This window comes from Cicer arietinum, chromosome 7 (assembly GCF_000331145.2).
Source record: "Cicer arietinum cultivar CDC Frontier isolate Library 1 chromosome 7, Cicar.CDCFrontier_v2.0, whole genome shotgun sequence".
Classification (NCBI taxonomy): Eukaryota; Viridiplantae; Streptophyta; class Magnoliopsida; order Fabales; family Fabaceae; genus Cicer; species Cicer arietinum.
The window spans coordinates 55,437,258-55,449,268 of record NC_021166.2 but is presented as its reverse complement, the minus strand read 5'-3'; the positions used below and the strand labels follow the sequence as shown (position 1 = coordinate 55,449,268).

Sequence of the window (12,011 nt, the reverse complement as noted above, 5' to 3'; positions counted from 1 at the left end):
TTACAAACTTTAAAAAGCTAATATATATTAAATAAAATATTTTATTAACAAATATCCTAAAGACACTTGTATTAAAGAATAAAAAACTAGAAATATTACATGCATATAAAAAAAAAACTTAAAAATTACTTAAATATTCTAATAACATTTTGATAAAATTACTTAAAAGTTTATGAAATATTATTTTTTAGATACTTTAAAATAAAATAAAAATTGCGTATTAAATTAATATAATCCATTTGTATAATATTTTATAATTCATAAGTAAATCAATTAATTTAATAGTTTTTTTTAAAACAATACTAATTTTAGACAATATTTTATTAGGTTTAAAATCTTTTTGTTATATATATATATATATATATATAATTTTTATTTTAGATTTAAAGTGATTGTTTTAAAGTTCTTACTCTTGGGCCGATTTGATTTGAGATTAGAAGAATTATTATCAAATTAGGGAAAATACTTATAGTACTTCCTCTGAAATAAAATATATACAAAAAAATCAGTCGATATTTTTGAAATAAAATATAAGAAACATCAATAAACTTTCTCCTATTTAACGATACTATCTCTAAAATATCATTAATTTAATTTAACGTTTATTTATTTTCAATGATCTAATTTTTTTTTTTATTATGAAGGATAATTTAAACAATAGACTTAACTTTTTTTAATCAAAATTGCATAGATTAAATATCGTAAATTATCTTTCTTAATATATATAATTTAATGTATTTTTGTTTATAATTATTTTGGATGGAGTATATTTCAATTTAATTAATGGTCTCAAGTTTAAATATAACCTTGATATATTGGAGAGTCATGGAAGTTTTGGGAGCAGCAACAAGTTAAGGATCAAGACCACTAAGAGATCATGATATACTATACCTTCTCTAAAAACTTTAAGACATTAGAAATATTAGTTATTTCTCATATATTCAATAATGAGTCATTCATAATTGATGTGTAAGTCTATCACATCTAATATTTTTCATAGTGTAAGTCTATCACATCTAATATTTGAACTGTCATTGTAACTAACTAAATATGTCTCGTGACTATATTGTCAAAAAGATTTTCGATATCATAATCCATTTATGCTCCCCGTCGAACCAAACGAGACATGTGATATCACTTGTTGGAAAAACACGAAGAACATCAAAACAACAACAAACTAATGATCAAGATCACCAAAAAATAATGATATAAACATTTCATCCAAAATCTAAAAACATTGAAAGTATGAATTACATATCTTATATATCTAATATTTAGTCAATTTATAGTAGATATAAGACTATCTATTAACATCGGAATCCAACACTTGAGAATGCAACAACTATCAAAACATTTATGCTACCTTATAGTCCTGTATTATATGGCTCAATACAAAATTTATATTAGAGAAGACGCCCATTTATAGAATGGAAGAAACAACTACCAACTTCATCGAAAATTCTCAATAGAATTCCAAGTGATATATAGACAAATTCTAATATGGACTATGGTCCACCATAGATCATTTTAGAACATGTTTAAAATTTCAACGATTACATACATCGCCTTTTAGGTATAGACATTAATAGTCATCTTTATTTTATGATTGAGATAATATCTTAAATAATACTAATTCAATAATATATATATATATATATATATATATATATATATATATATATATATATATATATATATCGTATTGAATTTACATCAATAAGATCATCCTTTTATTCATAAAGATAAAGAAAATTATAAACTATTATTATTTTTTAAATATTATCAATCATAGATATAATTTGAAGTAATAACATTTATAAAAATGATAGAAATCATCTCTGTAAAAAATGTATTTATCTAAATTGCTAACATATGTGAGAGTAATTTTCAACTATATTGTGTCATATACAATTGAAAATTGATATTATTTTAACAAACAAGGAAGGAGCTTTATCCAAACTCCAAAGAAGAAGTAATAGCTTTTTCTGATTCCATTATAGAAAAAGCCACTTTTGGTTTCTCTAGGCCACCCTCAACTTGCTTTACACCCTTCTCTAGTTTCAATCTCCTTGGCATCATTCTCTATCACACACATCCCTTTTCTTTATAGGTAATTTATTTATCTCACACATCTATTGATTCAACTTTCAATTATTATTATTCATTATTCATAACATTAAAACCTTAAGGTATAGCTTCTGACACTCCACTGCTGTCCACCCTCATGCCACAAAAATCCATAAGCTTTGCACATTTAAATTAATCTACATACATAAAAATTTAATATTCTATGCTACCCCTCTCACTCAACCACATGCTTTCTCTGACTACCAATATAGTAAATCAATTTGTGTACAAACTTTGGAACCTTGTAGTACTCAACATAATCTTAAAGCAAGATTTTAATTAAATATACTATATCTCAGTCAAAATAATTTAATTCGTTAAGTTATTATCATAACAATGGAACAAACAGTAAAGTGAATAATTTAATTAATAGCATGTTATATTCAATATTTTGGCAGCTAATAATATTAGATATTAATTTCACTGCAAGAATGATTCATTTATTTGCACAAATAAGGGTTTTTTTTGATATTCAAGACAGAACCATAATGAAGACAATTTCACACTCTTTAACATTGTTGAATGTGTACTTTTTGTGTGTGTGATAAAAAATAACAAAGAAAGAACCAAAGATCCATAAGTGTTAGCTTTGGTTCTCCTTGTTTTTCTCCTTCTCTTTTAAAACACACAAGCGTTGAACCTTTCTGTCTTTAACTCTGCACAATTTTCTGATATCTTTTTCTTTAGTAGTAATTTTTTTGAAGCTGTAAATGCTGTTAAGTTTTACATGGGGAAGAAAGGAAGTAGTTCATGGTTAAATGCTGTTAAAAGAGCATTCAGATCTCCAACAAAAGATAGTGACAAAAAAAGTGGTAGAAGAAGAGAAGATTGTGATCAAGAAGAAGATGAAGAAAAGGTACTTCAAAAATTTAAAATAATGTTAATTTTTCCTTTTTTCTATGACCCTTTTAATTTTTATTTATTTATATTGTATGGCTCTTTTAATTCTTTTTTGATATTGTATGACCCTTTTAATTTTGTTACTAAAAAAGAAACTTTTTATTGATTTTGTAGAAGAGAGAAAAAAGAAGGTGGATTTTTAGAAAACCTGTGAGTCATGAAACAGTGAACAACAACAGTGCACAAAGTACAACAACACCAACAAAGTTGAAGAATGATGTTGTGGTTACTGCTACAAGTGGAGTTTCAAGGACAGATCAAGATCAAAAACATGCTCTTGCTGTTGCTATGGCTACTGCTGAGGCAGCAAGAGCCACTGCTCAAGCTGCTGTTGAAGTTGCAAGGTTGACTAAGCCTTCAAATCATGCTAGGGAGCATTTTGCTGCTGTTGTTATTCAAACTTCTTTCAGAGGTTATTTGGTAAGTTTAAACAATAGATCTAAATCTTAGTGCATGTTTGGTATCAGGGTGGTTTGTCAGAATCATAGTAAGCCATCATGATTTTAAAATGTAGCTTGTGTACAATCATAGTGGCTCAGTGTGATTTTTAGTGCATTTTTGGTATCACGGCGGTTTGTAAGAACCATGGTGAGTCGTTGTAATTTTAAAATGAATCTTTTTGTAAAATCACAACGGTTCGCCATGATTCACAAATCCACCGTGATACCAAAATCAGATGTGAGTCTGGCCAAATTACAGCGTGTCATTGTGATTTTGGTATAAACTACACTCTGAAGCTTAAAAAAAAACTACATTGTCAACGTAATTTTGTCAACCACATTGGTGTTAAATTTTCTATTCCTTATAACAAGTTTATGTGAAATGAAATTGAAAAGTACATTTTTCTTCTTCTTGGTGTTTGTGTGTGAAACTTGAAGGCTAGAAGAGCACTTCGTGCACTTAAGGGTTTGGTAAAGTTGCAAGCTTTAGTGAGAGGACACAATGTTAGAAAACAAGCAAAGATGACACTTAGGTGCATGCAAGCTCTTGTTAGAGTACAAGCAAGAGTTCTTGACCAACGTGTAAGATCTTCTTCACATGAAGGAAGTAGAAAATCAACCTTTAGTGACACTACTAGTGTTTGGGATTCGCGGTATCTTCAAGACATTTCGGATAGGAAATCAATGGTAAGTCATATGTATCTTTGTGATTTTGATTAAACCAGCATCATTTTGTAATCAAACTTTTTGTGTACTTTTCTTTTCAATGTTTTTGGAAAGAAAACTACTTTTTGCTTACAAAAGCAAATGAATAGTTCAGTTCACATTGTCAAATTGTTTAACTAATTGAACAGTTTAGAACTTTTTAGTTATTTTGAATCTTTTGTGTGGTCGCTTTTGACAGTCAAGAGAAGGAAGTAGTGTTGCAGATGATTGGGATGAACGTCCACATACAGTTGAAGAAGTTAAGGCCATGTTGCAACAAAGGAAGGAAGCTGCTATGAAGAGGGAAAAGTCATTGTCTCAAGCTTTTTCACAACAGGTTTCAGTCTCAACCTCTCTTTACTTTCACTCTATTTTGTTGTTTTCTGATATTTAGTGCATGTTTGGAATCACAGTGAGTTTGTTGAAGTTTTAAAGTGTAGCTTCTGAGACTATGTGAATGCTTGAATTGATGGTGAGTTTGGCAGTGTCCTACCGTGATTTTGACAAAAGCTACACTTTGAAGCTTTAACAAAATCACGGCGCCACTGTAATTTTGTCAAACTCGCCGTGATTCCTAACATGCACTATAGCTTCTGTTAAAATCATAGTGGCACATCATAATTCTGTCAATCACACTACTAATCGAAACATGCATAGTCATTCTGCCAAACTCACGGTCTATCCAATTTTCTCGGCTAATTGGCTTTGACAATGTGACAGATTTGGAGAAATGGAAGGACATCATCAATAGGAAATGAAGATGAACTTGAGGAGAGACCAAAATGGTTAGATAGATGGATGGCTACAAAGCCATGGGAGAATAGAGGAAGAGCTTCAACTGATCAAAGAGACCCCATTAAGACTGTTGAAATTGACACATCTCAACCTTATTCATATCTAGGAACCAATTACAGAAGATCACATCCAAATTATCAATACAATCCACACCACCAACCCCAAAGACATTCCATTGCTTCACCACTCCATAGAACACACCAAAATGGATCCATTCACCAATCCGTCACTACTCCATCTCCATCAAAATCGAGACCTATCCAAGTCCGATCATCGAGTCCACGATGTGTTAGAGAAGATAGAAGCTACCACACTTCTCAAACACCAAGCTTGAGGTCTAATTACCATTACAATGGTAACTTGTATCAAAATAGTAGGGTAGGAACAAGTAACAGTGCTGCTACTACTGCTGCTACTACTACATTGCCTAATTACATGCAAGCAACTGAGTCTGCGAAGGCTCGAATTAGATCGCAGAGTGCGCCAAGGCAAAGGCCATCGACTCCGGAGAGGGATAGAGCTGGATCTGTAAAGAAAAGGCTCTCTTTCCCCGCTCCGGATCCTTATAATGTTGGAGGAGTTAGTTATGGAAATTATGGACATAGTTTAAGGAGTCCAAGTTTCAAGAGTGTGAATGTAGTATCACATTTTGGTTTGGAGCAACAATCCAATTACTCTTCTTGTTGTACCGAGAGTCTCGGTGGCGAGGTTTCGCCTTCTTCAACCGGAGACCTTAGAAGGTGGTTGAGATAACTGTCACTTAGATCCAACGGCTCTGCAACGACTACTGAGTATTATGTTGCAACTATGACCCATTAGTTTATAACAACCACTCACTTATTTTATTTAGACATTTTGTGATGTTAGTGTTATTCTTAGTATTAACCCTTTTCACCCAAAAAAGAAAGGAAGTTACTTAAGGTGAACATGAATCTAAGGTACTATGTTGCTAGGAAGGTGAGAACAATTTATTGTGTTTTGGTTTTTTATCATTTGTTTTTCCATATACTTTTGTTAGGATGCCAAGATAAAAAGATAGGATTATGTGGTGGCCTACCTCACTTGGGATGTTTTGTTTGATGTTGAAACAATTGCCTACACCACTTGAATGGCTTTAAATGGAATGTCTTGTCACAATAACATGTAATATTATGTAATTTTAACTATGGTTGCTTTTAGTTTGAAATGTACACCCCCACCCCTTTAACTTTTTCTTGTGTTATTTTAATCAAATTGATATTACTTATCTCAGTTACCTGTTTCTATCAAGAGAAAGTAATATGATTATGGATATACTTTACAATTAGGATACACTAAGTTTAATCTTTTGGGTCAAATTCTTAGAACTTTTTAACCCAACATGAGTAATTGAGGTGACAAGCAAAGATGGCTTAGGAAAGATAGTTAAAAATATAACATGTAATGTGATAAAAAAAAAAAGGGTAAAAAAGTATATAAAGACTTGTTATTTCCCTAAATTTGAAAGTGATTAAAATGTGACTAATAGTATGTTTGGTTGCATGGTCAAATACACTAAATGTATGGTAGTAGTGCTGGAATTGATTTCACTGTACAAAAATTATGTTTGGTTTCTTATTGGAGAAATGAATTTGATTTTACGGTTGAGGGGACCAGAATGATTTCAAAGACAATCGATTTTGATTTGTTTAGAAGATGTCGGTTGAAATTTATTTTGTCTAGAGAATTAATTTTTATTTGAAGTTAAGATTTATAAATTTTTATCCGATTTTGATTTAAATTTATTGTTTAATTTATTTTTATATAAATAATCTAAATATAAACTATTTTTTTATTCAATGCACTTGTGATTAAAATAAATTAATTCAAAATCAATTTTTAAACATTGCAGATCCAAACACAATTTTGCAACTCAATATAAATCATTTATCTTCAATTCACTTTTTCCCAAAACCAAACACACATTGAGTAATGCGTAAAACGCTAAAACTAGTGCTATTATTTTCAGGAGATCAACACTAAGCACTTATATATTCATTGTTTAAGGAATCAGTGCAAGAACCAATTTTTGTGAAATATATTTTTCTTTGATTTAATTTGTATATAATTGTCACTACTTTATTATTTTCAACGAACATTTTTTTAATTATGTGTATATACTTATTTATATATGAAATATGAGATATGATTTATTTTAATTAAGAAGATTAGTAGTATCAAATTAAGATTTTTCTGCGTTAAATTATATTTATATTTTTTCTGAATAATTTATAATGTGGTTGTTATTATTTTATTCTTTATTCAATTATTATTTTTGAAATATATATATGTATATGATATGTTTATTTAATTTGATTAAATATTTTGTTAAACTGTATGAAAATTATTTTTTAAAAGAATATTTTCTTGTGAAGTATTTGAAAAAAATACTTATAACAATGATACAATTTAATTATTTTTAGAAAACAAAACCAATAAAAATATTTTAGATTAGTCAAACGGCCATATGTTTGTCAAAAAAGTTTTATAAATCTCTAGTTACTTATTAATTTAGATTATTAGGTTAACAAGAAAGAAACAAAGTAGTCTAGTGCATGGTGCACAAAATGAAACATAGAATAAAGGAAGAAAATTTGGTTTCGGTAGTCCATGGTTGTGCAATATACTTGCTCCAATTTTATTCAATCATTTGATTTTGAAATAATGATTTTTGATATAAAATTTATGTTTGTAAATTAAAATATTAATTTTTATGGCAAAAATTTTATTGTTGATACTAATAAAAAATTAATTTTTAATAAATGACTTTGTGATGAAGAATAATTTTAAAGATGGTGTTTGATATTATTATTATTATTATTATTATTATTATTATTATTATTATTATTATTGTGTAATAAATCCTTTTTAATTCAAAAAGCAAAATCTTATTATTTTGTTACTTTTAAAATGATCACTTTATTTCATTTTAAAATTATGACCTATTTGAAGACTTGATTTCTTTAATCTTTTTGTTCTAGGGCTGTAAAGAAAGAAAATAAAAGAGAAATATTTTATTTCCTTCAAAGAAAATTGTGTAGGTTGTTGCGTTGTGGTTGGAGTGACTAATTTGTTTGTTTTTTTTATGATATTGATTATGTTTAAAATTAAATTTTCTTTATTTTATAAAATTTATTTGGAGCTTTATAACATAAAGTGATTCTAAATAAAATTTTTTGAAATTTTTTTATTCATGGCCTTAATTGGCTCGAGTTTCATGTTTTATGGATTAATGGTTTCTTAGTAGTTTCATGGTATTTTATTCTATGCGCAAAATCGTGAAATGTAATTTATTTTCTTATGATATTGATTTAAAAATTTATTTTGATTAGAGAAAACATTAATCTACGTCAAAAATCATTTTTTATCTAATTGAAGTCGTTATAAAGATTAAATTGTATTTTAATCAATAAAAATCGTTATTAGATACAAACTCAATTTTTATTTGATTAAATTTTTATGTTGTGATAATTTAATGTTGGAAAAAATTTTAAAAACCTTATTGATGTTAAAAATAATAATTTAAAAAATAATAATAAATATGTTGAAAATTGTTATTATAATTATTTTTGTTAGATATTAATTTTGAAAGTTGCAAATCTAAAATTTTATTTTTGGTTAAGTTTGAAATAAAATGAAATTCAAGATTTTTTTGTTGTTGGTAAAGGGGTTTATTTTAGACTCAAATAAATTATGAAATATTTTTGGGATGGTTGAAAAGTTAAAAATAATTATGTCATAACAAACTATGGAAGAAAAGACGATAGTTAAGAATTTGAAGAACAATGTTCGAAAAGGTAATGGCGCCTTTCCATTTATGTCCTTGCATGACTATGTGTTGTTTTTTGTTGTATATATGTTATTATGTGTATAACATACTGAAATGTTTATTTATTTTTGTTGAAATACATGCTTTTGTTATTATGTCATTGTGAATAATTATTGTTCTCATTGTTATAATTGCTGTGTTACATGTTGTGATGATTTTTGAAAATATAAATATGCAGTTATGAATAGTTTAATTTTGCATAGTATTGGAGATAAATTTACAAGTTGTTTGTATTTATGCATTCATAGTTGAGTGATGCGTCTATAATCGATTGGAGCTATATACTCTTGTGAGTAGGGCTGTGCATTGTTGGTTTTTTTTTTTAAAACTAAACCATATCCATTTTAAAATCAATATTTGGATTTATAATCAATCTATTATTTGGTTTAAAACTGGTTATAAAACCAATTGTAAAATTGGTTATGGTTAAATAACCGATTTCTAGTTAAACAATCAGTTTTGAAAAATTCAATTTTAAAATCGATTTTTTCTCAAAACCGATTAAAATTTGATTATTTTTTAATATTTATTTTTTCAAAAATCATTTATTAATAATTTAAAAACTGGTTATTTAAAAAATCGATTATTCATATTTAAAAATTAATTATTTTTACAAAATAAAAGCTCAATAAAAAAGTTTCGAAAGTTTTCAAATATGAAAAGTTTCAAATTTTCCTATTTCGAAAGTTTTGAATTGTTTCAAAGTTTCAAAAATTATAAAAATTGTCATTTCGAAACTTTAAAAACTTTTAAATATTTTGAAAAGAGGGGTGAAAAAATGAGAAGTTAAAAAAGTTGAAGTTTTTATAGAGGGTAAAATTGTATTTTCATGTTGATTGAGGGGTGGCAGGGTAGAATCCTTGTTTATACGCCCACTTTTTTTAAAAAAAATTCAATTTTTTTTATTTTTTTCTTAAAGTTCACCTATAAAAAAATTTCGATTATTTTCTAATAAAAAGTTTTTTATAATTTTTTTATTTTTAATTTTTAATTTTTCTTACAATTTTTTTTGAGAAAAAAAATTTAATCATAATCGTTGACTTTTTTGGAGTTGAGTGGATTAAAACCAAATCCAAATATAAAACATAAGTGAGTATCCAATCGATTCCTAAATAAACCGAATTATAACCATATTATTTTAACCGGATATTTAAAATGGATTTGGATCCAGTTTTAGATTTCGGTCTCATAACCGGAATTTTTTGCACAACCCTACTTGTGGGGACCTTGAGTATGTGACATGATCTTGCTTGGATGCTTGGAAGGACTCACAATGCGCTTGCGATGTGGTATTATAGAATCATTTGCAATGACATATAAGCATTACATTTAAGTTGAAGTCTTAGTGTCAAAGAATATGTAATATGAATATATATATATATATATTATATTTGTCATGTAGTTGTATATATGTTAATTTCGGATTGGTAACCCTTAATTTTGATTTGTTTGGGTTATACGTCACTACCTTAGTTGATTAAGATGCTAGAAAATACGATATCGTGTAGTTGGAGGCTCCAAAATACTTTTGTATTGATGTTAGATTTATTTGTGAGACAAGTGCATAAGATTGTGACCAACTGAGATTTATTTTTGGATAGTAAAAAGACAAATAATATTGACTTTAAATTTTTATTTTGTTTTACGTATTAAATTTACTCTTTGTAATTTTGATTATTTTGATTTATTATTTTTGAAAATAAAATTGAATAAATTAATAATTAATTTTAAAATAAATAATAAATATTTAAGATAATTAAAAAAAAACGAATAATTTCTTTATGTTTAGAATTTATTAGTTAACATCTAAAAACAAAGAATTGAATAGAATGATATGGTCAGGTGTTTTCTTCATACTACTAAATGGCCTGCAACCACCAAAAGGGGTAAAAATAGACACTATTTGAGCATTTAATGAGAATATACGATGAACGTGGCTTACATGATCAAATGTAAACCATAGAATCTTTTATTTTGTTGTACAAACTATATTGGACTTTTATGCAACTACTTCTATTCTAGCAGAGGACCCTTTAGCTTAGTTCGGTCCTAAAACGTTTTGTGAAAGGTCCTGAAAAAGTAGATACATTATTGCACACCGTTACAACTTACACACACTCAAGCTGGCCATGCCAGCCTTTTTTTGTTTTCTTCACTGAAATTCATAATCAGATGTTTTGGTGGAATTATGAGCTGTTTAAAACAATGAAATTCACTCTTTTAAAGTGAATAGTTAAAATGACTATATCAAAGTGAGTAGACTCACAAACTTTTGTAATTTATTTTAAAAATCTTACTAAAGTATTTATAAGGAAAATGTTTATATATCTAAAAGATCTAAAAATTTAAATATAAGTCGATTAAATGGGTTTATACCATTTAATTTAAATAACACATTAATTATTACAATTCAACTTAAACATCAATATAACTAAATTTTTTCTTAAGTCTTGACTTGAAATTTTCTAATTTTTCTCGTAATGAACTTCATTTAAATTTTCATGAGGTTTGATGAATATGCTTTCCCAAATGATAGAATTTTATAGATATTATAAAAATATGGTTTCTTTAATTAATTAAATTAATTTCTTTAATTAATTAATTAAAATATGATGGGTTGAGTCTATATATATCCCCCTCTCCCTCTCCCACCCTTCCTTTAGGTTAGAATACTCAATTTGGAGATTCTAATTTATTTAACTAAGCAACCATCAGAGTTTCTAATTAACTTTTATTATAATAACAAAAGAGTTAAAGAGTTATTACAAATGACAAAAGAGTCTTAAGATGATCTTATAATTTTGGGACAAATGTATATATAAGAAACTTTTATATCCTCAAATGTAAAGAGCAATTTACTTTTGGGTAGTTTAGTGGTTTCTGTATTTTTTTATTTTAATATCTAATAAATAGAACTTTTGTTGGAGTATGCTGCAAATAATTAGAATAAGAAGATGATAATTGTTAGTATTGCATTTTAGTAATTCCAAAGCGTGTGCAATATACATTAACCTTTGTATTCAATTTATTCTCAATAATCTATGAATGTTGGATGCAAATGAGATAATTTACGAATCTTTTTAAGATACTATAAAAATCTTGACATGATTTGTACAAAGACAACAATCCTATCTTTCAATATTCGTTCATAGAAAAATGTTTCATAAACTTACTCTCATGTATTAGAGAAAATAATG

At 27.2% G+C, this 12,011-nt stretch overlaps 1 protein-coding gene across 2 annotated transcripts; it reads left to right on the top strand.

The window, feature by feature from the left end:
• Positions 1–2,222: 2,222 nt before the first annotated feature.
• LOC101490698 (protein IQ-DOMAIN 17-like) lies at positions 2,223–6,145 on the top strand. Of its 2 annotated transcripts, none has more exons than XM_012720132.3 (5): positions 2,223–2,983; positions 3,145–3,447; positions 3,906–4,154; positions 4,372–4,509; positions 4,893–6,145. In XM_012720132.3, the coding sequence occupies exons 1-5, from the start codon at positions 2,855–2,857 to the stop codon at positions 5,718–5,720; spliced, it is 1,647 nt and encodes a 548-aa protein (XP_012575586.1). In that variant the 5' UTR covers positions 2,223–2,854; the 3' UTR covers positions 5,721–6,145. The 2 variants fall into 2 exon arrangements, with proteins under 2 accessions (XP_012575586.1, XP_004514932.1); XM_004514875.4 differs by having other exon boundaries at positions 2,229–2,983; positions 3,142–3,447.
• The last annotated feature ends 5,866 nt before the right edge of the window (positions 6,146–12,011 follow it).

Coding starts and splice junctions, on each gene's coding strand:
- LOC101490698 (XM_004514875.4), top strand. CDS start 2,855: ATGGGGAAGAAAGGAAGTAGTTCATGGTTAAATGCTGTTAAAAGAGCA. Junction 2,984..3,141: donor AAGAAGAAGATGAAGAAAAG/GTACTTCAAAAA, acceptor TTGATTTTGTAG/AAGAGAGAAAAAAGAAGGTG. Junction 4,155..4,371: donor TTTCGGATAGGAAATCAATG/GTAAGTCATATG, acceptor CGCTTTTGACAG/TCAAGAGAAGGAAGTAGTGT.